We start from the raw sequence: 27,185 nt of genomic DNA on the forward strand, positions 1-27,185 counted from the left end.
CTTGCTCTGCGTTTGTTGCATGCACCCGACACTGACCTCTGTTGGGGATGAACGCGCCCCTTGCAGACCCGTGTGACTCTATGTCAGTCTGACTGTGTTGAGCATTACGTTTTAACCTGCAACACTTTTAAGAAATGATCCAGCTGATTTATTTTCAGCAAACCCTCACTCCAGGTAAAGAAAACCTGACTCCATAAATAGCTGGCGAGAGCTGGAGGGTCAGCTCTGCAGCGATCCAGTGAACACGAGAGGTAAGTTGACAAATTCACTCTCGGTCCTGACCTTCACGGGCACTGCAGAGCTCTGCTGATCTGGAAGTAAGCAGCCTTGCGTCCTGAGAGGACGGTGGAGCTCACGGCCGGTGGAGTGGAGCTGAGAGCGAGGGGGGGGGAGATTGTGCAGTCAGATCAGCTGTGCGGAGGCGAGGGTTTAGAGGCTTTAACGTGTACGCAGCACATGTAATCCCCGAGCCCCGGGGCGGGACTGTGTGCCAGCAGGAGTCTTAGCAGCGCTGCCAGTCTTACAAACATATTCACATATACATTCACTTATTGACTTCTTTATAATCTAACATGCAGCGGTCTGTTTGTTTCTCTAAAATAAGTCCAACACACTCACGATTATGATGTTTATCTTTCAGCGGGATCATAAAATACCCTGAAGGCACGATTTGTCTGCTTGCATCTTCACTTACGAGTGGGTTGTGTTTGATTCATCAAACAGAATCAGCAGATGTGTGTGTGTGTGTGTGTGTGTGTGTGTGTGTGTGTGTGTGTGTGTGTGTGAGGAGTTCCTGCTGTAAAACACACAACCACATCATCCAATCAACTTATTAGACATACTTTTCAAACCATCAGGGTCGTTGGATGTCTGATTCTTTTCTTGCTCAACAAAAAAAAAACCTAACTCTGATCTCGAGCAGAAGAAGAAGAAGAAGAAGAAGAAGAAGAAGAAGAAGAAGAGGACGTGGAGCTCCATTGAAGTTGACTGCGTTCTGTGTTCCCCGCCTCCTCTTCCTCCCGTCTCTCTACCCTTCCCTTCCCTTGGTTCGCACCTCCCACAGGGAGGATGAGGAAACCAAGCGTCAGCAGTGCCGCATTGTGCAGAAAAAAGGCAGAGGAACAAAAAAAAGAAGCTCTTTGCAAAATACTGCTATCTTTAGAGACATGAGGAATGGTAACAGTTATTTTACAGATTCTGTGACCAAGAAGAAATCTGTCACTGTGTTTGTTAAACTTGGTGTAAAGAAATATCAGATATAGAAATGGAGATAAAGGATGGATGCATATCACAAATTACACAATGCTATTTAAGTTAGTAAGTTAGTTGTGTTGTAAAAATAATGTGTTCCTTCCACCCAAATGTTCAGACAACACTTCAGCCAATCAGCTCTTAGGCAGCAAAACAGGTATTTCATGGTGCTATTATCAATCTAAAGCATGGTCACAGATATGTTAAAAACAAAGCCAAACTCACACGCATCACAACCACAGCTCTCCCCACACCAAACCTAACAGAACGCAACAACAGGGCCATCACACGCATTGCAACCAGGACATCACACAGCCACTGAACACCCCACTCCCCTCAGGATGGCGGTACGGAGCACAGAGGCGCAGAAGGGCTCGCCTTGGGAACAGCCTGATCCCTGCTGTCATGGCAGCCCTGAACAAAAGGCCTCGCTGAACGAGAGTGGGAACTCTTGATTGTTGTTTGTTTTGCACTCTGTGTTTTTGTGTTTGTGTGATTTTCTTTGGTGGGAATTCTCTGTTTGGACAGAGACAGTGCTGTGAAGAGGAATCTCCCCATGGGGACAATATAGTCTAAAGTCTAAAAAGTACTGCCATTAAACTGCAACTGGCTGCTTCAATGCGCAAAGCATGCTGGGATATCTAGCAACGAGGACCAGGATGATGCCGTCATGAGGTCGTCATGGTGCATTTAAAGCAAACAGTGGTTTACCGTTCAGTAACTAAATCTTGTGGAGCGCTGGACTGATTGTACCTTCTTTGGTCCAAACGAATCCAGACCATTCAGGACCAGAATTTAAACTTGGTCTGCTGCATTGATGTCAGAGAAGCCAGCACTTCAACATGTCGCACCAAGCCCCGGCAGCACATCACCCCAACCCTCATGCACCTCCACTGGCTCCCAGTTAGATCCAGAATCAAATACAAAAAACGACTCCTCGAGCCCCTCAGTACATCTCGGACCTCATCCGTCCAGAAACCTCCAGACCTCGGACACTGGCCTGCTCGCCATACCACACACCAGACTCCACACCTATGGAGACTGGTTCTTCAGAGTCACAGCCAGCAACCCCATGGAACACCACTCAGTGCCCCAACTCTTTCAAAAAGCTCCTCAAACACCGTCTGTTCTCCACAGCTGACGACCTCCCTTAGCGCCCTCGTTCGGTCCCTTTATCTCGTAAAGCGACCTTGGGTCCGCTGAAAGGCGCTTTCTATTATTATTATTTAACGCGTGCTGTATTCCCACATTGACGTGCATGAACGACTGAACAGTCAAATAAAATCCGCTGATTAGATTAAAGGTGGCGCAGAGCATTCAGGATCCTGCACGGTCGTGATGATTCTTGAAGGCGGCGTGTTATGTGTGCGTTCATTTGGCTCAGAGGAGATGAAGGGAGCTGCTTAGCCAATGGAAAATTACACCTTTAATTTCTTACAAGTGGCTTTCTGAGCAGGAAACAAATGAAATGTGAATCCCTCTCAAGCATCTCTGTGTCACACTGAAAGGAGAAGCATAAAGTCGATTTTGCTTCTCAAGCCACGGACGCCGTTCTCAACAAAAACAGACGCTCCTTTTTTGTGTTGGTGTGAAGTACCTTTGAGCCAGGAGTCTGCCCTGAAACAAGCTAATTTATTCCATCAGCTGTCTACATTTCCCTGCGTTCCTGTGTGCTCGACATGCTGCAGGGACTGCATGGTGTCTGCCTCTAATAGGAGTCCTACTTAAACACGGGGCAGAGCGCTGTGCTGACACGGCGAGCAGATTGACGGTCACTGTGCTACTTTTAACTACTATGTTCTGCTGGTTTTGAAGGGGTTAATTATATCTAGGTCACCGTTTTTTGATGAGATCTAAGGATGTGTACCAGGCGGCACAAGCAAAAAGAAAAAAATGCATATAAGCAGGAACACAAAAAGCAGTTGCATGTTTGTGCGCATGTGCAGACAAACACTCAGAGAATCTGCAAACACTGGAAACTGGGTCAAGTGAAGCCTTAAATGCAGTCTCTTTTTTTAAACTCCCAAGTAATTCTTTTAATCTTCAACATCTTTGCGCTTGACGCTGGAGAAAACGTTGAGCAGTGTAACAAGTGAAGACTGTCCCAGATTACACGCTGAGCAGAGCGAGCGGGTGGCCGTGCCTCCACAGCAGCGTCACGCTGTGTGACAGAACATTCTGACCAAGCAAAAAAAATATCCGATCCAAATTATCTCCGGCAGAAGATCACAATGTACCAACAGAAGAGTAGAGGGCATCATTCAGAGAAGATCATGAACATGGAGGGAAAGAGATGCTTGGGTGTGTGATTTGTTTTGATCACAATCATTATTATTATTATTAAACATGTTTTTCTCTTTAAAGGAAACAATACGAGATGACATCAGAGGTGAAAACTCCTGCTGGTGTAACCGCTCAAATCTCACCCCTCATTTCCACATAATTAGGTCATTCTGGGGGGGGGGGTTAATGTGACCCAGGACGCTGTCATAAACAATCAATCAATCAATCAACTTTTATTTGTATAGCGTCAACTCATAACAAGTGTTATCTCGAGACACTTTACAAGAAGCAGGTAAAAGACCTTACTCATTGCTATGTTACAAAGATCCGGCCTATCCATCATGAGCACTTTAGCAAACAGCAGGCTTCTTCTTTTTTTGGGGCATTTTGTGTCTTTAATGGAGAGATAGGACAGTGGATAGAGTCAGAAATCAGGGAGAGAGAGAGAGAGGGGAATGACATGCGGGAAAGGAGCCACAGATGGGATTCGAGCCTGGGCCGCCCGCCTGGACTACAACCTCCATAGTCTGGAAACAAAGATATAAGTAGCAAGCACAGAGGGTCCGAGTCGCGCCATATTTTCCATCACTTCACTTTCTATCAATATGACGTTAAAACAGCACCGAATGAACAGAAAGACAAAGCAACATGTGTTAGCATGATGTTCTCTTTGTTCCAGCGTGATCTTGTAGTTCTCTTGTGATCTTGTAGTTCTCTTGTGATCTTGTAGTTCTCTTGTGATCTTGTAGTTCTCCTGTGATCTTGTAGTTCTCCTGTGATGTGTGTACAGTCGCTCATGGTTGTGCTCAAGTTTCAGAAACAGACCCGTTGGTCGTCCAATGGAGCAAAACCGTGGTGCTGACGGGCCAAGGCGCACACAAAGTATTTGTCATCCCGTGTCAACCAAAACATACCAAACCTTGAAAATTCAGTCAGAGGACAGAGTCTCTGCAGACACAGTCACCACCACACATATACGGAGGCCCAGAAGGGACGATGGAGCAGCTTTACTTTAGGAGAAGTCTGGATTTTATTTTGAAGGAAAAAGCTGCTGACTCCATATCTTTGAACAAGGAAACCACTTTTGTTTAACTTTTTAAGCATATTCCTCGCTAGTGTCACTGAGATTAATTAAAGCACATTTCTCACACCGGGCAAGTAAATTCACTTTCAGATTCATGAGAGTCAAAGCTCTTAATTTTCACCAGAGTCATTTTTTAAAGAACGTCTCTCTGTTTGCAAGTGAGCAGTTTTTAGACATCAGAGTAATGAGTGCACAGACGCGTCCTTTAGGGCAGAAAGACGCATTAATATCAGACTGAGGATCATCAAACTAGAAACCATCTGTAAAAGTTCCCCTGACAGGAGAAGCCTTCAGACATCGAGAGGTGTGAGAGGACCGGGCTGAAGTACGGTTCATTCATTCTGCTGCAACTGCTGCTGGGAGGAAAGGATATGAAGAGGAAAGTAACTACGCAGAGTGTCTCCGATTTGAAAATTAAACATTATAGATCAGAAATGTCGCCCGTCCTTTTCCAGGCGGCTTCTTGACTCTGAAAGTTGTATAATAGCTACATTATATCTCCTCGTTTCATAACGACCTTTCTGGCACAGATTTGCATTTCCCTGTCACCTTAAAGGAACGTCTACTAATGCTGTTTTGTGTGGCATTTTTGGCCATGTTTACTCTAAAACGATTCACTGGATAAGGAATCCAGTGTGTTCTCTAAGAAGTTCAGCATCCACTAAAAACGCTGTTCTTAACATGCCAAACCAGTACATGTAAGTTAAGGGAGTCCTCTGATCAGTGTTTCTTCTGCAAACAGCCTCTAGTGGACACTCGAGGAACTGCAGGATTAGATTAGATTCATAAAATGACTCCCTCAATTCTAACTTGGACAAATAAAGTTCTATTCTATTCTATTCTATATGCACTTAATTTTTCAACACCAGAAGTTGCTGCTCGGTTTGACCACAGGTTGGATTCAAACCCCAGCTGCCCGCTTCCAGAACAACAACCTCTGCACATGAGGCGCACAAACTAACCTCTAGGACCACCAACACCCCAGCTAGTCGGCTTTCTTTGCATAACAATGTGGCACATTTCCAGCCTCTACTGTGATGAATCATTTTTATCAACTGACTCAAATGTAAACTGTAATTTTTGTAAAAAAAAAAAAACTCTCACTTTGTGATTATTTCTCTCCATTTTTTCAGGAGGCTTACGCTTCAGAAAACTAAGAACATCAAAGTCAGCCAAGAAGCATCTTCAATTAATAAATGGAGTACAGGGGGGAGAGCACGCCAAGGAGCACATTTACAAACTCAGTGGAAGTGCTTAACTGGCATGAACACCGACGGAGATTAATTGGGAGTGCAGAGAAATCACTTCTTTGCCTTTAACCACAGCTTGGTCCGACCTGTAAGCAGGATCGAGTCGTTAAGAGAGAGAGAGGAACGATCACCTCGCTGTATTTAACCACACAATGACAGAACCAGTGTTTCCAAAACACTGATCACCGGCTTCATCATCCAGGACGTCATTATGCAGATCCTGCTCTGGATTCCTCTCTGGGGTTGTCACACACACACCAACACACACCCCTGTGTGTGTTGCATTATTAGGCTGCTGCTCTGATTTATTCTCACTGATGCTCTAGATCAATCTAAATGATGCCTTTCATTTCACGGGTTGTTTGGAATGATGCATGTTAGCGCTCTTTAATTGAGATGTTCAGCCCCTCCCCCAGTGTCCCCTCCTCACATTTAGAGCGGGCTCACATGAAAAAGGAGAATTTGCATATCAAACACTGGTTAAACTATTCTCCTGGGATGTCCCCCCCCCCCCCCCAATCCAGCACAGTTATTTTCCTCTGTTGTTTGTTTATCTATTATTTTTGCATCATGATTATGAGATTCTTTTAAAATGAGCGTGTCAGGAGTGTTTACGGGATGTTGATGTGAGGAATCAGGAGGATCTGAGGGACCCTGTGGTGAAGCTCGCTCAGTGTTATGACTCACGTGTTAGGAAGTGGTCCCGACTAGAGTTCAATCTTTAAATATTTCAAAAAGGAATCATGACCTTGAAGAAGAGGTTTGGTAAAAGGTAAATTACTTTCTGGTCTTCTGACTACTCAAAGCGCTTTTACACCGAACGTCACACCTACACATTCACACACCTACACATTCACACACCTACACATTCACACACCTACACATTCACACACCTACACATTCACACACCTACACATTCACACACCTACACATTCACACACCTACACATTCACACACCTACACATTCACACACGCCTTATTGTAAATAACTCTTATCCTTCATCAAATCAAAACTGATGAGTCATCAAAACATTCACCCCCCGTACAGTGTGTGTCCATCGAGACATGAGATAATCACACCTGTTTGTTTTTTTGAACCAGGCTGTAAACATGTTAATCTCTGCTGTAAAAACAGGCTTTTTAGAATGGGTGTGTATGTGACTTCCTGTGCTTCTGCAGCCAGCCTCTAGTGGACACTCCAGGAACTGCAGGATTTTTACACTTCTGTATCTGCTTCATTTTTCAACCCTGGATGTTGCTGCTTGCTCCAAACACAAGTTGAGCTTCAGTCGACTTTGCACACAAACAGCATATAGAAATGTCCTTCAGAGGGAAAAGTTTTACTAACTAACTAATAAAGTTTCAGAACTTTTATCATGCAAAAAAACACATTTTATTTTTATATTTTTACTTTTTTTACACAAATGTCTGAACTTCTACAGGAGTAAAGACTGAGTTCTGCAAAATAATCCCTATTTTAAAAACATCTGATCTTGCAGAAACTAATGTGTTTCTGTTGGATTAGAAGCATGCTGATAAGAAAATTCTGCCTCTCCTCTCCTCTCCTGTCCTCTCCTGTCCTCTCCTATCCTCTCCTGTTCTGTCCTGTCCTCTCCTGTCCTCTCCTGTCCTGTCCTCTCCTGTCCTCTCCTCTCCTGTCCTGTCCTCTCCTGTCCTGTCCTCTCCTGTCCTCTCCTCTCCTGTCCTCTCCTCTCCTCTCCTCTCCTGTCCTCTCCTGTCCTGTCCTCTCCTGTCCTGTCCTGTCCTGTCCTGTCCTGTCCTCTCCTCTCCTGTCCTCTCCTGTCCTGTCCTCTCCTCTCCTGTCCTCTCCTCTCCTCTCCTGTCCTCTCCTGTCCTCTCCTATCCTCTCCTGTCCTCTCCTGTCCTGTCCTGTCCTCTCCTCTCCTGTCCTCTCCTCTCCTCTCCTGTCCTCTCCTCTCCTGTCCTGTCCTCTCCTCTCCTCTCCTGTCCTCTCCTCTCCTCTCCTCTCCTCGCCCATCACCACTAGCCTTCATAAATAATTAAAGATTTAATCTGTGATATTTTCAAAGGTCAGAGGCACAACAAAGAAAGAGAAATGCCGGTGCTTCCTCTGCAGGAGCACATCCGGTAATCACTCCACACTGGGTTTATGCTCTCGGCTCAAAGCTTTATCAAGTGGGCCAACAGATATGAAGATGTGTGAGGAGGAGGGGCTGGAGTAGAGGGAGGGAGGGGTGAGGAGGCCACCACAACCAAACAATGTTGAATGTGGCAGTGTCACACAGACACCTCATGAATGTTTCATTCTTTTGTCTGAAAGCGGGCAGGAGTGATGTCTAGGGGACTCGCCGCGTCCCTGACACCTGAGCCACTGTACCCGTGTGACAACCCGGAGAGGACAGCTCGTTTAGCCGGGCCGCACCTCTGGAACGAGAGGCCAGGCGTACTTTCATGCATAAATGTGTGCTTCATGCATTAAATGGATGTGGTCCTGATGGATTTCTTCTCCTGATGCATTATCAATGAGAGAGGTGCTCTCTGCATCACAGCCCGGCAAAGACGGAGAGGGCTCCATCATCCATTTCTCCCTCCAGTGCTTCTCTCAGCCAAGAACCAATGGAAATTTAAAGAGGCGCCTCAAGGTGAACCGAGGCTTCGTTGAAGTGGTTTGGGGACTTGGATGTTTTGCAAGTGGAAATAATAGAATAGAATGCATTTCAGTGTTTCACAGCACAAATGCTTCACCTCACAGGTAAATCTACCGCTGCACAATGACTGTGATGACACAAATGGAGCATCCTGGTTTTATTTTCAGTTTGAGAGAAGAGTGCAATCAGCAACTCATCAGCACAAGAGCCATTTCTGATTTATATCGCTCACATAACTGTCACAAGTAGATTCCATACATATTATCTACAGAGAACACACAGAGAGGAAGACGGGTGATCTATTCTGTTGAGAATATTGCACATCAACACAAGGTCATATCACCAGATTAAGATCAAATCTGACTCTGTTAGCGTCTTCAGATCCTTGTTAGCTAACTATGGAGTGGTGTAAGATGGATGAATTGATTTCTTTGTCTCAAACCTGAGACATAACTCGGGTTAGACGACTTTCTGCAGCTGGTAAAGCTGCTGATCATGAGACAACGATGCTAACGATAAAGATACATGCTAACGTTGCATCTCCATCCTCTTCCTCTTAACGCCCTGACACACCAAGCAGACGGCAAAGAACTAGTGGCAACAAATGCCGCCTGTGGCGTTGCCTCACGTCGCCTTTAGTCTTGGCCAAAAAGTTGCACCACAACACACCGCAAAGACTACAGCCGACAGCCAACCACCACAAACGTTCTGCACATGCGTGACAGGAAATAACTCTCCATGCCAGCAGGCGACAGTAGTCCGTTGTTATGATACGAGAAGACCATTTTCACACCTCTGTCGCTCACCACTCGTATTATAGGTCGTCTACTAATGGAGAATAACGTCTGATTAAAAGTTGAAAATGGCGCTGGCGTTGTCCTCCCTTTGTCTTTTATCAGTGGAACAAGAACAGAAGAGGTGTAGTTTAGTTGCTTTCGTCCCTTCCGTTTTTCTTCGAGTGCACTGATCCACTTAGCTTAACAGCCAATCAGAGAGATTCCTCTCACCAACAGCGCCAGCGACGGCCGACGCTGAAAAAAGGCCGACGGGTAGCAACTGAGCCGGACAAACCGCAAAAACTATGGCAACAATCGCTCACCAAAGGCTCAACTAGTACTTGATGAGTACATCAAAATTGCGAGTATGTCGGAGAAGTAGATTTTCCTGTGAAGTTACATCCACTCAGTTCGTGCAGATGACTCGTCTTTCTTTTTCTCTCCCTCAGATTTGAGCTACGAGCTGAAGGTTTTATCTCGTCAGGAACTTTTTGGAAGAAAGACTGGAGTCAAAGTTTCCCCACACTTCGATGATGTTCTCTCTCTCACTTCATGACACACTTGACTGGTATTCCCTTTGTGCCCGTCTCCTCCTCAAAGCCGGAGAAGCCGAGAGTGCTGTCAGACGGATTCGAGAAGTTGATTGTGTTTATCTTGCAAACAGAGAGTCAACGACTTTGATTGGATTTGATGTTGTTTGTGCCTTTATAGTCAAATGTGGCTTCAGCACACCAACGCAGGTTTTTGTTTTAGGGATGTGTTTTTTTTATAAATTAGGTATTTCTCATCTGCATTACTGTGAGCCAGCCGCCCACCTCTCCTCCACATATTGTCTCACTACATCAGGTAAAATCTCAGTTCACTCTCAAACCCAATTATCTTTTCCATCTTCTTTTAATGTTATTATCTCTTCCTGCAGACTGCTTCCTGCCATGCTCTTCTTTTCTGCTTATTATCAGGTGAGTATATGGCGAGGGAAGTCTCATGTCGGCCAGAGGGTAACGAGGTTGTTGCAACATCACTTTCTGGTGTTCCTATTTTCTTAGCAATATCTCATTCTCTAGTTCGCTGCATCTTTGTTCTTCTTCCCCTGAGCTTTTCATTTGTCCTCCTAGTTAAACAGCAGACCTTCTAGTTTTCTTAAATGATGAATTAAATTAATTTTCAGGATGAAGTTACATAGAAGTCGATGGTAGGACGCAGTTCCTGCAGCAGGTGACACAAATAACGGCTGTGGGTCAGTGGGTAGAGTCATTGCCCTTCAACCGAAAGGTTGAGGGTTCGATCCCCAGCTGGGCAACATGTCCAATGTGTCCTTGGGCAAGACACTTAACCCCGCATTGCTCCCGCTGTTTCGGTGGTGGTGTATGAATGGATTTGTGTTGTACTTACTCTCTGATGTATGTCGCTTTGGATAAAAGTGTCTGCTAAGTGAATTGTAACTTGTAAATAAAGCAACACAGCCATTAAAGTCAGGGTTGGTCATTTCCTCCAGATCCACTTTTTTTCAGATTTTGGTGTAAATTGTCTTTAGGTCCTGACAGAAATTAATAACTCATGTTCTCTGAAAAAGGAACAAAGAAATCCGTCATCTGTAGCAGTTTGTAAGCCTGTAAAAATTTCGACCAATGTCTGCCACGAGGTATCAATCTCATGAACCAATCAGACGCCTCCCTGTCTCCCTGCTAGTTCTCTACCCCTTGCGTGCACGAGCCCACACTCAAAGCATGAGCTGAGGTCCGCTTCTGGTGCAACGGCGCTGATGCATGTAAGTGAGGGGGCGTGGCTTTTGAGGGAGCACAGAGGGGAGGGGGCGGGTACAGACACAGCACTGAGGGAATGCTACTTTCAAAATCATATTAGTTTTAGAAAAATTACCAACCCTGCCTTTAATATTTACAGGCTATGGTCACAACAGGGCAGTTCTTGTAGTTCCATTTTCATGAGGACTTCAAAGTTACATTGATGACAAAACGTTGGTAATGTATATGTTCAATTTAGAAAGTGTGCAGGGGGTTTGCCTGCAATTTTTTTGTCATCAAACGAGAATTTATCCAATATTTGGTGCCTGGGACTTCTATTTTTGGCAAACCATTTCAAAACATGAATTGCAAGTAAATCGAACATAACAAAACACTTTTACAGGTTCATGCCGCTGTAGTAAAACATTGTGCAGTCTTGGTTTGACGTACTATTTACAGAGACACCTGCGGTTGGTTTCCACAGAGAGATGACCTCTGAGACGTAATGAACAAAGAATGATCTTATTTAGGGAGCAGGATTTAAATGTGTGAGTGGGACAAAGAAACAGTGGGAGATTAAGTGTGTGTCTATACATAATTGCATTCCTCCGTCGTCCGATGCTCACCTGCTTTCTGTGGCTCTGAGGGCTGTTTACTCGTCAGAGGTTGTGCCTGGCGTCCTTTGTTTGTAGCACCCACTGTTTTTAACCTCCACCCCGCCTTTGAGTTAGTGTGTTCCTGTCAGGCTGCAAACCCAGCCTGGCAGGGCCCTAAAACAGCCAGCCCTGCCATTAAACATTCATGAAGTGCAGCACAGTGGCACCGCTGCAGAAAGGTCACTCAAGAATGATCGGTTTAGTCGGGTATAGCTCCCTCGCATCAGCACGCCCGCCTATAATAAATAAATACATTCCCCACAGACGTGCACCTGGTAGCCCAATCCTTCCATAATAGAAAAAGAAAATCCCAGTGTTGCATGTTCCTGCTCCCAAATACACTTAAGATAAATAAAGTGACACAGTGGAATATAAGACTCAAGTCCAACAGCTGTGTCTCTGAGTAAAGCTGTAACTGACTGAACCCTTAAAGGAATAGTTCATCCAAAACACAACACATATATAAATATATATCTTCTTTAATGCAAAGAGAAGAATGTCTCATCTATCATCTGGATATGTTTCTGTAACATGTGTCCCTAGTCCGTCTACAAACCCCCCAATGATGAGAAAAGTCCATCCTTTCCGTCTTCTGCCTGCTCCACTTTTCAGAAAATGTGTGCTCAAACAGGCCGTTTGGCGATGTTCCCTTCATGACATCACAAAGGGCAGTAGCCCCTCCCCCAGGTGGGTGACACTCCCACAGCTAGGTGTTTGTTCTGCCCTCTGAGTCTGCCTTCTCACCGTAAACAATAGGACATGGAGCGAGAAAGCACCGAGTACACCCCTTCCAGAGAGGGGGCGTGGTCAGACACAGCTCATTTACATATTTAAAGGTACAGACACAGAAACAGCCTGTTCTGAGCAGGGCTGAAATAGAGGGGTTTATAGACATGATCAAATACAGGATCAGAGTGGATTTAGAACAAGAAACTTCACACACATGTTTTGAGGAGCTCTGAGACTTATTTACACTGAAGAGGAGAAGGAGGATGTGTCACCTTTAATGAAATAATATGCATTTTTATGTTTCCAGGTCAACGAGTGTGTTTAAAAGAGACTGAATAATCTGCAGAATAGTTTAACAGCTCTTGTTATGAACAGTTCCTTCTGCCCCGGGGTTAACAGCTGGCGTACATGATTTGGTTAAGAAGTATTTCTCAATTAAAAGATCACCATTAATGTTGGTGGCGTTCTATGAGGAAGCGTGTCATTGGGTTTGAAAAGAGACATGCATGTTGACTTTTCTAATTTAATTCTTCAGTGCAGGGATATGATTCAGGATGAAATACTTCACATGACTCCTCCAGTCACATTGCTGAAGAGCGGTGTTAAGTTCAGCGGATGGTTGTGAACGATGGTTTCAGGCTTTTAATGAACTCCAAGAAATAACTTTTACAGTGTGACCTACAAAAGCTCTCTGTATGTGTAATTCTCCTAACCCTCTTATTTTACTCCCAGCTTAAACCCACCAGTAGAGACACGTTAGAGACGAGTTAACTTTACCTGAGTCTAGAGCTTTGAAGAGAAGCACATTACTCATAGTATTAGAAAATTAGATGTACAATAATAAAATTAAATCTATTTTAGGGTTCGAATTTATATCTGGCCTGCTGGCCCTGAGGCTATCTGATTGGATTGTCCACCCGCCCGCTCAGGCCCGTTAAAATACCGCTTTAAGGGCGTTTTCACATGGTGCCTGACCCTGAATCAGATCGGTTTAATTTCTTCACGTCAAGAGTAAATTCTTCTTCTTTTCCTGGGTTACGAGTGTACTGTGTCTTGAGTCAGACTCGAGCATTTACTGCATTTGGACTCAGAAGATGGAGAGGAGGACTCTGATTTATAAAAGCTAAGTTTATGATTTATTACATTTCGAGAAAAGGCCGACTTGTCAGACTTCACGTCAGAGTTACATTTTCTTCTTTAACTACAAAGTCACCCCCTGAATTTGAGTTACACGTGACACTACGTTAGATAAAGCTAAGCTAAGCTAAGCTAAGCTAACTTACTGTTAATAACTATTTTAATATAAATGAGACTCGATGTTTTGATGTCATTTTTCTCAAGTTTTTTCTGCTAATTTTCTGAATTATTTGGTTTTGTAATTTCTTTTCTATTGTTTTTCTGTCTGTTTACTTCTGCACAGACTCAGGAGGAACAGTTGATACTGCAGCGATAACTAGATAGACATCCTAAATAAATAAATAAATACTTTCTGTTTGTTGTGTCTCTGCTCGCACATCTTCCTGTGAATAGGTCACGTCAGCCTCCCCTGGCTTTGCCTCTGAGGTTCAGTCTGCTCTTAAGGACAGTCCTCTTAAGTACACTGCAGTGATGCTGTAAAGACAAACAGTTTAAATGCTTCTTCACTTTGCAGCATTAACCTTATCGTTTTATTGTCGCTGTTGCAGGTTGTTTAAAGCACACGAGCCATTAGAGAATAATCACGGGGGATCGGACTCGATGGAGTGGGACGGGCTGCTTGAAGGGCCGGCAAAACAAATCACATTACACCTCAATTAACACCAGAGCGGCCTCTGGAGTCCGCTTTCATCCTCGCTAATAAAACTCTGTCTGTCTCACTAACAGACTGTTGACCATGAAAATAATCTGCATACTGTACGTCTGATGAAAAAACGAGAAGCCGGAGCAGACGGGGCGAAGCAGAGAGGAGGGACACATTTACTGTACGAGCGGCGCCGCAGCAGAGCTAGTTACAGTACAGAAAGCGTGTCGTCTCTCTCTGACCCCTCTCGTCTCGCTTGGTTAATTATGAAACGCTGCAGCTGGCTCAGAGGGCAGCGAGCTGATAAGTCCACCCTGCGGAGCACCCCGTGTCCCCATCACCAGACAAGGACAGTCCCACAGAGCAGCCACTGTACAGCTCAGGGCCAATTACCCACCTGCTGCATGACGGCAGCTCAGGGGTGTCACTTCATGCTAATACCAGCCTCCATAATTACGGTTGTTTTCCCAGTTAGATGGTTATGGAAATGAGACATTAGCAGGTTTTAAAAGCGGCTCCAATGACACCGTATAACTGGTCGGCTTTGTTTGGATCGTTATGTTCAAGAGCATGAATCACTGAGTGGAGTCACTGCCAACTACGAGTATTACAGCATTTTAAAAAAGGCGCACACATTTTTAGGTCGCATATTAACCTAATTATGTGCTAAATTAGTTTTAATTATACCTGTTGAAACTTCGCCTTGCAGCCGTTTGAAAGCTGTTATAAAAATTATTTATTGTGCAGCTTCTATGTGTTGTGTGTGTAAACAAACACAACATTAGTGGAGGCTCTTCCTCTTCTCATTACCTCCTTTGTTAACGCTGTCACTATCTGTTTTTCACACTGGTTAAGCAGCACCCTGGAATAACGTGTGTCCCGTTAATTTCACACCCGATTCCAGAGGCTGCATGCCTCCGTCTCGGCGCCGTCATTTCCCTCAGGACATCGCATGAAAGTGACTGAAAGTAGGGGACACATGAAGGTCAGAGAAATACCCATATATATATATATATATATATATACCGTATCATATATATATATATATATATATATATATATATATATATATATATATATATATATATATATATAGATGCTGCAAGGCTACGACCTGTATTCCATTATGACCATTATGACAGTCTGTGACCATGCTGTCATTATGGGAGTCATATTCTAAAAGAGAATCTCAGCACAAGGCTTGGTCTCTCAGGGTCGCTCTCTGAAATTGCCTTGCAAATTAAATGTACAGATGTTCAATAATTAAAGCATGAGGCTCGGTGTTTAGCAGCACGGTGTGATACCAATCTTATCGGGTACGAGAGACACGTCCAGAAAAGATGTTCGGAGTGGAAGTGCATCCTTCATCCGGCCGCCCTCGACTCTGGTGACTAATCACTCCCCGCTCCGTGCTTTGCTCGCTTTTTGCCTCCAAACATATCAGTGAAGATGATAATGAGTGACAGCGACTTTTACGTCTCGCCCCAATTAGCGAGCCACCCTTGTTCCCCCTCAGCGTTTACTATAAGAGGAGGGTTGACACATGCCCGTCAGTCACTCGCCTCTCTTTTTATCTTCCCTCTGAATGCACACAAACCTCCCCCCACCCCCTCCTCTTTCTTCCCTGCAGACACAGAGGCCTGTCGCCACCAGTGTCACAGCCAGCCGCCATCATTCTCAATGTTCTCTTTCACTTTAACGACGGCAGACTGAGACTCAGAGCACTGAAATCAAGAGAGTGCAAAACTCACCACATGCCAAAGTCAAATCAGCACTTCTGCTCCTTTAAGCTCTTTCTGGTCATGTGTTTGTTAACAAATGAATTGAAGTGTTCCTAACCATAAAGGATCCCAAACTCCTGCGGACGCACAGAAAATCTTCATTTTATTGGCATGAAAATAGGAACAAATATAAGGTCATACCAGCCAAGTATCAGTACTGGATAGTCAGCACTGGACAGTTCAACCATTTTTATCAATTTTGCACAAGTCCTCGTAGCTGTGTGCTACATGTAGCTGCAAGATATGCGGCATGTAACATTTACGAGGAGTTAATTGAAGTAGGCTCCACTGTGAAAGGAGAACAACACACTTAATGTTTGAATTTAAATAGAAACGTTCCTAATAACTCTAACATGTGTCTCTAGTCCGTCTACAAACCCCCCAATAATGAGAAAAGTCCATCCTCTCCGTCTTTTACCTGCTCCACTTTTCAGAAAATGTGTGCTCAAACAGGCCGTTTGGAGATTTTCCCTTCATGACATCACAAAGGGCAGTAGCCCCTCCCCCAGGTGGGTGACACTCCCACAGCTAGGTGTTTGTTCTGCCCTCTGAGTCTGCCTTCTCACCGTAAACAATAGGACATGGAGCGAGAAAGAACCGAGACACCCGAGCCCTTCCAGAGAGGGGGCGTGGTCAGACACAGCTAATTTACATATTTAAAGGTACAGACACAGGAACAGCCTGTTCTGAGGAGGTGGGCGGAGAGACTCAAGGGTTGTGGGTCTGTACTTCACAACTATCAACGCTAACATAGGCTGAGAGCTTGACTAGCGTGCAGGTAGCTAGCAGCATTAAAAACTCCACCTAGTGGAAACAGACGGTACTGAAAGAGACACACAGCTGCACACACACTGACTGTTGTGGACGACACTTTACTTTGGCATAAGGGCCTCCACAGCGTTTTGGGCTCACACCCATGAAGGATACATGAACAGACGCTCTGCAGGAATACATTCTCTCGTGCCTGAACACACATCGGGGCATTAGTCGATAAAAAAGTGAGGTTTTAGCACTTCAGCTTTTAGCAGCAAATCAGAGGCTTTTAAAAAACATCACCTCATGGTGTGAATTTGTCCCCCAGTAGCTGTGATAAGAACCACTGTAAACCACCGAGGCATGATGTAATCACAGAGAGATGAATGCTGCACTAAAAAACACTTTTCACTGATTTACATTTGTAGAATTATCACAATCTCCTCTTTCTTTTTTTTAAGGACATGCCAGACATTTTAGAAATACTGCGTTAAATGCATCCATTTGTTTTATTGATCCGTCTTTCATTGGGTGAAAGTGAACCATTAACTTCCTTCTTTGCTCAGGGAGTTTCCTCTATCGACCCGTTCAACTCCAGAGCTCCTCCAAAGACAGGGAAACTGAGCAGGAAGCCAGCTGCAGACACTGGTGAGTCCACACGTGAGAAGAATAACAACAAAAAAAACACACTTTAGTCTTTAATTTCAGCCAATGACGACTTTTATTTTTTAACCAAAGCAGATTTTCTAATGGACCTATTCTATTCTTATACATATTCATATTGTGTGCATAGAAATTGCAGTTCCTCGAGTGTCCACTTGAGGATGGCTCCATAAGCCAAGAACTCCCATTAACACCCACATGTAAATGGCAGCTTTGACAGCAGAATGAAACATGATTACAGCTTGGTACAAAAAAAGGTTGTGGTCTGTATCACTCATTTTTTTAACCGACAAACACATTGAGAAAAGTTGAAAGATTTTCTCAGAGCAGAGGCAGAGAGCTCAGAAAAAAAGACGCTGGACGCTGTGCTATTGACTTAAGGTCACAGTTTGGGCTGAAACCATTTACAGGACATAAACGTGGCCTTAGTTTGAGATTGCATTTCCAAAATGGCGATCACCATCATTGGGCTTCAGAACGCCTCCTCACACAGCAATAGGTGACGTCACTGTTACTACGTCCATTTTTTTATATGGCGACTGATTCAGGTCCACCAAACTCCACCTGCTTGAAACACATTAATGCAGCCTCCTTTCTACATTTAAAAAAATGCTACGATGACAACTCAACTACAAGCTTAAACTCCGACTGTCGCTGTTGCACCCACGTTTAGGAAAAAAGGAGGCATGAGAGTGAAGCTGTCACCGTGTGTTTCTGCACACAAACAGCAAACGACCTGCAGAGCAGAGATGACGAGTCCCAGCTCTGCAGGTCTCATAATGAAGCTGAGAAACATTCCTCTCCTGCAGAAGAAGCTGGAGGAAGAATAACAAACACTGAATGTGACTTTTAAATACAGAAGCTGTGATATTTCCATTCAAGTAGCGAGTTGTAAACGAGTGGAACAGCAGTGTGTGTTGTAATGTGGATTGATACTCTCATAATATAACTGTGCTCCACTAAGCAGGCTACCAAACAGAAAAAGCCCCCACAGCTGTCCGCCTCGCTCGGTCGTTTTTAATGTCTCTTTTATTTTTCATTCTGATGCAGATTTGATTGCACGGCAGAGCGGCTCAAAGCACGACTGGCTGCACTTGTCTGATGGACTGACCGGCGGTAAACATGGCTTTAAATGGTCGTACATAATTAAATATCCGTGTTTGCTCCGTCGTTGATTCATATTTTCCATATTTCACACGGCCTCACTTATCTTCATGTTGGAATCATAACTTTGGTAGCACGTACACACTCATATACTGGCTTGTCCTTTGAGGAATCACATCTCAGTTTCAAAAGCTCGGCATTGATTTTAGTGAAAGAGTTTAATTTAGTTTTGGACAACAACATTAAAAAAACAAATCAATATGTCAAACTGAAGACAATCAGCTCCTTTATCATCAGCTCCTCTCAGCCTGTAACAAAGCTCCAAGAAAGGTTTTACATCTCAGTCTGATCCAGAACGCTCCGACATAAAGGAAGCACACAGAGCTGAATGTTCTCGAGACATTCAAATGAAAGGTATGCCACCGTTGCTTCTGACCTATCGGCCTGCTCCATCAAAACCACTTTGAACCGTTGATACTTAAAACAACCTGGAAACAAAGGAAGCATCTACATACTTACTGATCATGGATATGTTGGACACTATAAGACCTCCACTTCCTGTTTTCCCTTAACTTACCTTGTTCAAGGTCATCTGTGAATTATTCAGTCTCCATGTTTGGCTGCTGTACTGTTCATGCAAACGAGTCATGGATGAAACTGTATGTTGTGCAGGATAACTGCTTTTATGGAATACTTGCTTAAGAAGATAGCATCAAAACCAGCCCCGCTAGAGCGAGGGGGGAGAGGATTCATAACCCCATTACATTATCAGATTGAAGGCGAAACGTCACACGGGCGTAAATATCCCGCCTAGAAATGCGGCCTGAATGGAGCTATTGTTTAGGAGTTTGCCTGCAACTTTTTTTCAATATAAAAAGAAATTGCCCAATGTTGGGTTCTGATTGATCTTTACTGCTATCGTATCATACAAGTTTAAATTTCCAGTATCAATAGTATAGTATAGTAGACCTTTGCACTTCACACCTTATATACTTTATAAATGATTAATATTTGAGGCCTGTCTGTTACCAAAGTCTTGCTGGTTGTCCGTGTTTCAGAGAGAGCAAAGTGAAACATCCTCCACACATCCTCATTTGTATCCTCTCCCTGCAGCCCCACTCCTACAAACGTCTTCCTTTTGCAGCAACAAACCTGCTGCCTGCACCACCTCATCAGCCGTGTCTCCACAAGACAACATATTCTCCACCATATCCTGAACACGGCAAACTCCCATCTATCCTCATGGACACATTTTCCCGGCGTGACAATGACTTCAGAACGGCGCGGTGTGGGAGGAGAGACCATCCGTTAAAATCAGCCCCTGTCAGATCATATATCAACCACCCTGGAGAGAGGCTCGCTTCCAGGAGGCCCTGCCTTCTCCTGGCTGTCCGGCTACCTCTATCTGGATGCCTGACTGACGACATGAAGGAGATTCAGAGCGGAGTCTCAGGGCCTGTTTGGGACCATCCCGATGGAAAGGAAACGGTAATTACAGTGGGGGTGGAGCAGGGGGGGGGGGGGGGCTCACTGGGACTCTGGATCCTTTGCAGAGATTCAACACCATAAGGCCGATAGATTCCACAGCGTCTGGAACAAATGGTTTCTTCACTTGTCAGATTAGAAAAGACGACAGATTTGAGCAAATTTGGCTTCACAAGAGGTGATTTAGTGGTTTAGCTGTCTGCTTAGTGACATAATTCTACCCAGATGGGAATATTAAGACTTTCACAGTTCACATCCTGACTTATGAATGAGCTATTCAACATTTATAACACTTCTGCAAAGCTCATTTCACTCCAATGCTAATAAACTCAGCTACCTATATTATTTCTGCAGCACATAAATGTTTAAAATTCTCTCATGACCAGCACAGCAAAGTCATGTTTATAGTGCTGAGGAGGGGATGACACAGCGAGGGGATGAGGGACATCCTAAACAGATTACTTCCTGCAGCCCTTCAGTGACTCATTCACAGTTTCTGCAGGACTTAATTAGGGTCACTACAGACAATAAAGTGGCGACCTGACCCTCAGAGAGACAGACTTACAGCTCCCGCCTCTGCTGTCGACTGCAGCATCATTTCTAAATCTTTATTTTCCACCCATCAACTTTGTCATTCTCCTCCTCTCTGTCATTCTGCAGCTCCCTCTTATTTTAACCTTTCAAGCCACAATCTCACTTTCTCCCACTCTCTCTATAAATATCTGTCTCTGAGTCTGTACCCCCCCCTTCCCTCTCCTCCCCCATCCCCTCTCTCTCTCTCCCGCGCTCGCTTCAGAAGAAAACAGGGGAATCTTCCATCCCCTGTGGATGTGAACACCCACTCAAGGTTAGGAGTGCTGCAGCTGCAGGAGCTTACAGGCCTATGTTTCTGCTGTCATACTGCACTAATTGAAGATATGTGTGCAGTCCGCCGCGTTAAAAGCCAGTGCTGTGAAACACAAACTTAATCTGCTTAAATAACTTAAGCTTAATTGAATTTTATAGGGTTCAAATACAAAGTGATGTTTCGGTGTGTTCCCTCTCTCCCTGAGATACAACAGAGAAACGCAGTCGGAGATTCATTCCATATTTAGCTGAGGGACAAACGCATCCCGTATTCTTATCCCCAGCGAAGAAGAAAAAAAAAAAGGAACAACAATGCTGCCATTTTATGCATCAACCTTTTATCTTTTCTCTTGTGGTCCAAATATATTCAGCGCCTTGCAGAACTATACATAGCCGTGTTCAGCTCTCCCTCCTGACAGCAAACAAAACAACCACAACATTTAATATCAACGTCTTTCTCTGCTAACATCCATGCATGCATCAGAGACGGTGCTCCAATATTAAATGTAAATGTTTGATTGCACAGTAGACACCTAATTCAACATCTCTTCTTTTTTCTTTTTCTTGCTGCCGTCTTGATGTGGGTATTAAAATGAGGTCAACCAGGCCTGACGAAGAAATTACATGATTTAATGGCGCCCTGGGGGGAGTTTAAATATAGCTCTGCATTACATCTGGCCTCTAATAACACGAGTCCATCTGTAAACACTGAAGACTTTCTCCTGGACGGGTTCAGGTCTGAGGACAAGTCTTACAGGGAGCACCTACATCTGCTCATGCAAATGTAGTTGCTTAAAATCAAACATGTCGCTGAGAGGATCACATCAGATGGGTTGGAGGAGATGTGTGTGTAAGACTGCAGGCTGAGCTGCTGTTCCCTACTCTACCACCAGGTGGAGGGTGAACCAATATCTCCTGTAGGCTTTACCCTGCACAAACCTGATATTTATGTGAGCACGCCACAAAGTGTTTTACAACCCTGCGTTTAATTAAATAAACATTCAAACACTGAAATTAATTAATTTAGATCATAAATTCAGAATCTGGGTTAGCAACACTGTGGATATAAATCTATTAAAAACATGCAAGAAGATCAAACATGGATTAGTATTCATTATCAGGAAACCCATTTAACATGACTTTCACATGAAAGAAATGTAGATGGAGACGTCCCACAGCGTGCTGCTTCTGCGGGCAGCATATTCCCCGTATAGACTATTTCACCATCCGTCTGTATTCAACGTAGAGAAATCTCTTTCATGGAGGCTTTTAAATAATTTCCTCCATCACATCTTACAAAGAAAATACTGAGGCGCTGTTGGCCGAGTGGTCAGGGTGCGCGCCACATGTACAGAGGCTGTAGTCCTCGAAGCGGGCGGCCCGGGTTTAAATCCGACCTGTGGCTCCTTTCCCGCATGTCATCATTACCCTTTCTCTCGCTACCTGGTTTCTGACTCTATTCACTGCCCTATCTCTCCAATAAAGGCACAAAAAGCCCCAAAAATAAAATCTTTAAAAGGTTAAAACTGCATCTAATAAACTTAAAGGTGGAGTAGAGGAGTAGAGGACAGAGTCTCTGCAGACACAGTCACCAACACACATGTATGGAGGCCCAGAAGGGACGATGGAGCAGCTTCACTTTAGGAGAAGTCTGTATTTTATTTTGAAGGAATCTGCTGAATATCTTTAAAAGCAAAGAAAAGAAGAAAGGGTGAGAAATGCTTGACTCAATCCTGGAAGGGATATTAAACATTGATCATCGATATCAAACAGGATGCAAAGAAATGAAGCCTGAGCTGAAAAAACACGAGAGATGTCTGCTGAAGTGTAAAATAGAGAATTTCCCTGCAGAGATAAAACCTTATTTTGTGATTCCTCCTTAAAGACTGATCAACTCCAGTTGAATTCACAACCACATTTTTACTGCAATACAAAGTTTCACTCAAAGGTCAAAGCTAAGAAACTTCAGATTGCGAAACATAATTGCAGAAATGTGCAAACCAAATGAGGATTAGCAAAACAAAACATTTGTGGTAAGTCAAATTGAACAGTGCAATCCAGACTGACACGGCTAATGAAGCCTGACAGATGTAGGTTACATCTGGTCCCACTGGTAGAAAGCAATCCCGCAGTGAAGGCGGGGAGGCGCCGGGCGCTGTGACAGCTCCATTCAGGTCTCCGAGCAGAGCTAAACGAGGTGAGCACAGCGGATACCTTTAATTTACTAAGATGGCTGCATGCTACCCTCCGTTCAATCACTCTCTCTGTAACAGTCGGATGCAGGCTGACTAATCCGGATTCCCAATATATCCTTTTCCCTCTACTTCACTCAAACTTCAATACCCATGATCTCCCAGCTCTCCTCTGTCAGCACTCCTCTTTTACACACATGCAAGTGTCAGCCAGCATCCCTCTCCTCCTCCCTCGCTGACAAAGGTCTGGAGTTATTAGACAACACCAACCCTCATCAGTTAGCGAGAAGTGAGGGCAGCTGGAAAGTGATGCCGACTGACACGCATCATCCCACAGGGTCAGAGTGTTTTCAGCCCAAACATTACAAGGTGCAGTCACTGAAGGACGACCAGCTTTGCAACTCAAATGAAGATTTAAAACCTGCGGACATCCGTCAGAGAGAACGCACCTTTTCTGATTGTTGTAGGTCAGGAGAGGACAGCAGACGTCTCCAACCGAGAGTGCTCAAATTACATCAGACAGGCTGTAAAATGTCCCATAATGCATTTCTTTAAACACATATGGTGCGTTCCATTTGATCGCGGAAGCTGGAAATTCAGAGTTGCCGGTCTGATACGTCATCAGGAACGCCACCCAGAAGTCGGAATTCCGACTCGGATACTCGGAGAATCTCCAGTAGACCGAGTTCAAATCCAATATGGCTGCTACGTGCATCGACAGGGATGTTTACGCTGTCACAGCTTAGTCGTCTTTTTGTGTAATGAAATCAATCACACCGATGGTATCGTGCAAGTTCTCTCTGTGGAGGTGTTGTCATCACAGAAACGTAGTGTGTTGTTATCGTTTGGTATTAGCTAACAAAACAAAGGTACACCCAGAGGCGTCCGTGTTGCTTTTTTCAACTTGCAACTGGAACCCAGTTAACTCGGGTGTGACGTCATTCCCAGTTCTGAGTTCTGAGGTAAATGGAACGCAGCAAAAGCCTCCCTGTCCAAACACAGCAGAAGAATAGTCTAACAGAAAGTAACTACAGTGTGAATAACAGACACCGTCATTCAAAGAATTTCTTAATATCACTGCTTGATGTTCAGACACGTATTTGCATTCCTAACTCTAAATTCTTCTCAGCATTCAGACTTACGCCGTGTGCGACTCATGTTGTGTTTGTGGACGCGCCCACACACACACACACACACACACAGACGGAGACGAGCAACATGTCAATATGTAAAGTGAAAGAAAAAACCCTTCATTAAACTCACTGTCACACTACCCTGCATATCCGTATTGACTGTGCACCCACAAACTAAGTGCAGCACCATACCACTGTGTGGGCGTTGACCTTTTGCTAACAAACCGTCTCTCTGTGTTTGTGTGGAAGGCGAGATCTCAAAAAACGCAGGCGGACAGTGAGGCGTCAACAGCCTGCATACACAATCATGTTGATACGTTCAGGGTAATTTAATTTGACCTCTGTCTCAAACAGTGAGTCTGATTTATGACACCTAAAGTCAATGATCAACTTTAAACGCCTAACTGCTAACTGCACATAAAAGTTCTATTTCCTGCTCTTAAAAAACAAAGCGCCGCTAGCCGCAGGGCGTATAAAGTTTATCATTACACCAAGCTGGATTGTTGCCCAATACTGCTTTAAGATGGAACCTGAAGTGTACTCTCTTTGGCTGCATGCGGTCAATAAAATGTTCTTATTACTTACAGCTTTTTTTAGACAGCAGTGCAGCACCGCGGGCAGTGAGTTCAAGCCCCACACCGAGGGGTCATGAGGGGTACTGAGGGGTCCTGGAACCAGATTGATCCTTTAGTTCTGACCTCTGACTGCATGGAGACAAGTTCTGTAACAGAAAGAGACAGAAAATAACACATTACATGTCACATATGCATCATTATAGCAATATTTGCAACTTCATGTCCAACTAAAATGTCTTGAACCTTTTGAAACCTTGAAAATTAACAAAACGAATCAATATGTCATCACATAAGGCGCCGTGCATACGTCCCCCCCTTAAACTTTTCCACATGGTGTCATTGTTTATGTGCAAATTATAAAGATTTTACTGGTGATATCGGCAATGGTTCATCAAGAAATGGCCTCCTTATATGTGTCTCTAGTCTGTCTACAAACCCCCCAATGATGAGAAAAGTCCATCCTCTCCATCTTTTGCCTGCTCCACTTTTCAGAAAATGTGTACTCAAACAGGCCGTTTGGAGATTTTCCCTTCATGACATCACAAAGGGCAGTAGCCCCTCCCCCAGGTTGGTGACACTCCCACAGCTAGGTGTTGTTCTGCCCTCTGAGTCTGCCTTCTCACCGTAAACAATAGGACATGGAGCGAGAAAGCACCGAGTACACCCAAGCCCTTCCAGAGAGGGGGTGTGGTCAGACACAGCTCATTTACATATTTAAAGGTACAGACACAGAAACAGCCTGTTCTGAACAGGGCTGAAATAGAGGGGTTTATAGACATGATCAAATACAGGATCAGAGTGGATTTAGAACAAGAAACTTCACACACATGTTTTGAGGAGCTCTGAGACTTATTTAAACCGGTTGAAGGGAGGAGGATATGTGACCTTTAAAACATACCCACAAGACTAATCATACTTAATCACACAACAATGATAATGGATCTGAAGACAAAGCAGCTGCATTATGAGTCAGATAATGAATCATGTTAACCTTCTTAATTCAAACTGACAAGCTTTGACTGTCAACACTTGTAACAGAAGTAACTGTTGTTAGTTGTTCATGTGTTTTTTACTAAATGTTTGTATCAAAAGAAGAAGAAGATGAGCTCTTACTCTTATTTTTATAGATTATATTTCGGGCCAAAACCGATATTAGGGAGAGAGAAAATCCAATACAGATATATCGGCCGGTGTCTTTCTTATATCTATGGGCTTGATAAACAGTAAATGGACTTGAGCTTGTTAATTTATTGTCTAGACTTCTCAGAGCGCTATTATTTTTTATTAAAGCATTAGATCAATGAAATACTAAATTATAGTACTCAGTCATCATTAACCACTTATTTCCTTAAAGGTCTTTTAACCCTTTATGAACCGGGACACAGTCTGAGATCCTCTGAAGGTTCTGCTGGCTCTTCCAAGGTCCAGGCTGAAAACCAAAGGGGGACAGGTCTTTGCTGTCAGAGGAGACCAGACCTGCAGAGTCAGCCCCTTGTTTTATTTCTCTTAAAAAGCATTTACTCTGTCATTTTCTTTTAACTATCAGTTTGTTTTTGATTGTAATTTTCTTACTATGTTGTTTTCAGGTGCGAACACCTTTAAATAAAGTAATTTCATTGGACAATTACTGTTTTACACTCAAAATAGAGGGTTTGAAATTAGTATAGAGGACGTTTTTCAGATTGCCTATAAGTTTAATTTCAGTATAAAGGGGAACAGAGAGGTGTCACATTTCCACACAAGTCGAAACTGAGGTGGAGTAAACACAGCGCAGGAGGCTGAACCGACAACAAGAAAGAGGAAGTTACCTTTCCAAGTTGAGTAAAGCTCTCAGCGAGTTGTGTCAGCTGACAGTCAGAGGAGACAGTCGCTGCTTGCTGCTGCTGCTTTCAGGAACATGGCTATAACTGCGGCGAACGGAAACTTAAAGGCACACCTGAGCCACAATGGACTGAAATACGAGAGCATCAAGATAAACGGCTACCACAACAAGAGAGAGGTGAGTGTGTCTACGGCTGGGTTTCATTCGGCTACAACATTAAGTTAGTGCGACAGTCTCCTCTGTGTGCACCTGCGACTCTTCAATCTGTGCAGTTGTAGCAGCATAATGTTTTGGGGGGGCTCACATCCTGAAACCTCACCTCAGTGACGTAAGCCGACTCTTACGCACGGACGCTCTCAAGGTGGTCATGTTGGCTTTATTACAGCCGGCACAACTGAATATATCTTTATAATAAGTTAGTTACGCAGTCTTGGGCAGAATGCACGTAAACTACATTTGAGTTATTTGATTTCCTCCTCCTGTAGCTCTGTCGGTCTCTATAGTTGTACCGGCTGTTGTTGTGTTAACAAGTGGTTGGTTAGTTACTCTAAAGACACATAAAAGGACATTGTAAACAGAAATAAATGGACTTACGACCCCGCCCTGACATTCTTACTCTCTACAAAAGCAGGTTTTCTTTGCCTCCCGGC

At 44.0% G+C, this 27,185-nt stretch overlaps 1 protein-coding gene and 1 long non-coding RNA gene across 3 annotated transcripts in view; one reads left to right on the forward strand and one right to left on the reverse strand.

Moving 5' to 3' along the window:
• Positions 1-13,737: 13,737 nt before the first annotated feature.
• LOC132975129 (uncharacterized) lies at positions 13,738-26,643 on the reverse strand. Of its 2 annotated transcripts, none has more exons than XR_009673238.1 (3): positions 26,522-26,643; positions 24,724-24,859; positions 13,738-15,143 (listed from the first exon to the last, which is right to left on the reverse strand). It is a non-coding gene; the product is annotated as an uncharacterized LOC132975129 (long non-coding RNA). The 2 variants fall into 2 exon arrangements; XR_009673239.1 differs by having other exon boundaries at positions 13,757-14,012.
• Positions 26,535-27,185, forward strand: part of sptlc3 (serine palmitoyltransferase, long chain base subunit 3) — a 32,050-nt gene continuing 31,399 nt past the window's right edge. The window contains exon 1 of the mRNA XM_061039429.1: positions 26,535-26,712. Within this exon, the coding sequence (XP_060895412.1) occupies positions 26,611-26,712 (102 nt within the window). The 5' untranslated portion in view covers positions 26,535-26,610. The remainder of the gene's footprint in view (positions 26,713-27,185) is intronic.

Source organism: Labrus mixtus, chromosome 6 (genome assembly GCF_963584025.1).
Source record: "Labrus mixtus chromosome 6, fLabMix1.1, whole genome shotgun sequence".
Taxonomy (NCBI): domain Eukaryota; kingdom Metazoa; phylum Chordata; class Actinopteri; order Labriformes; family Labridae; genus Labrus; species Labrus mixtus.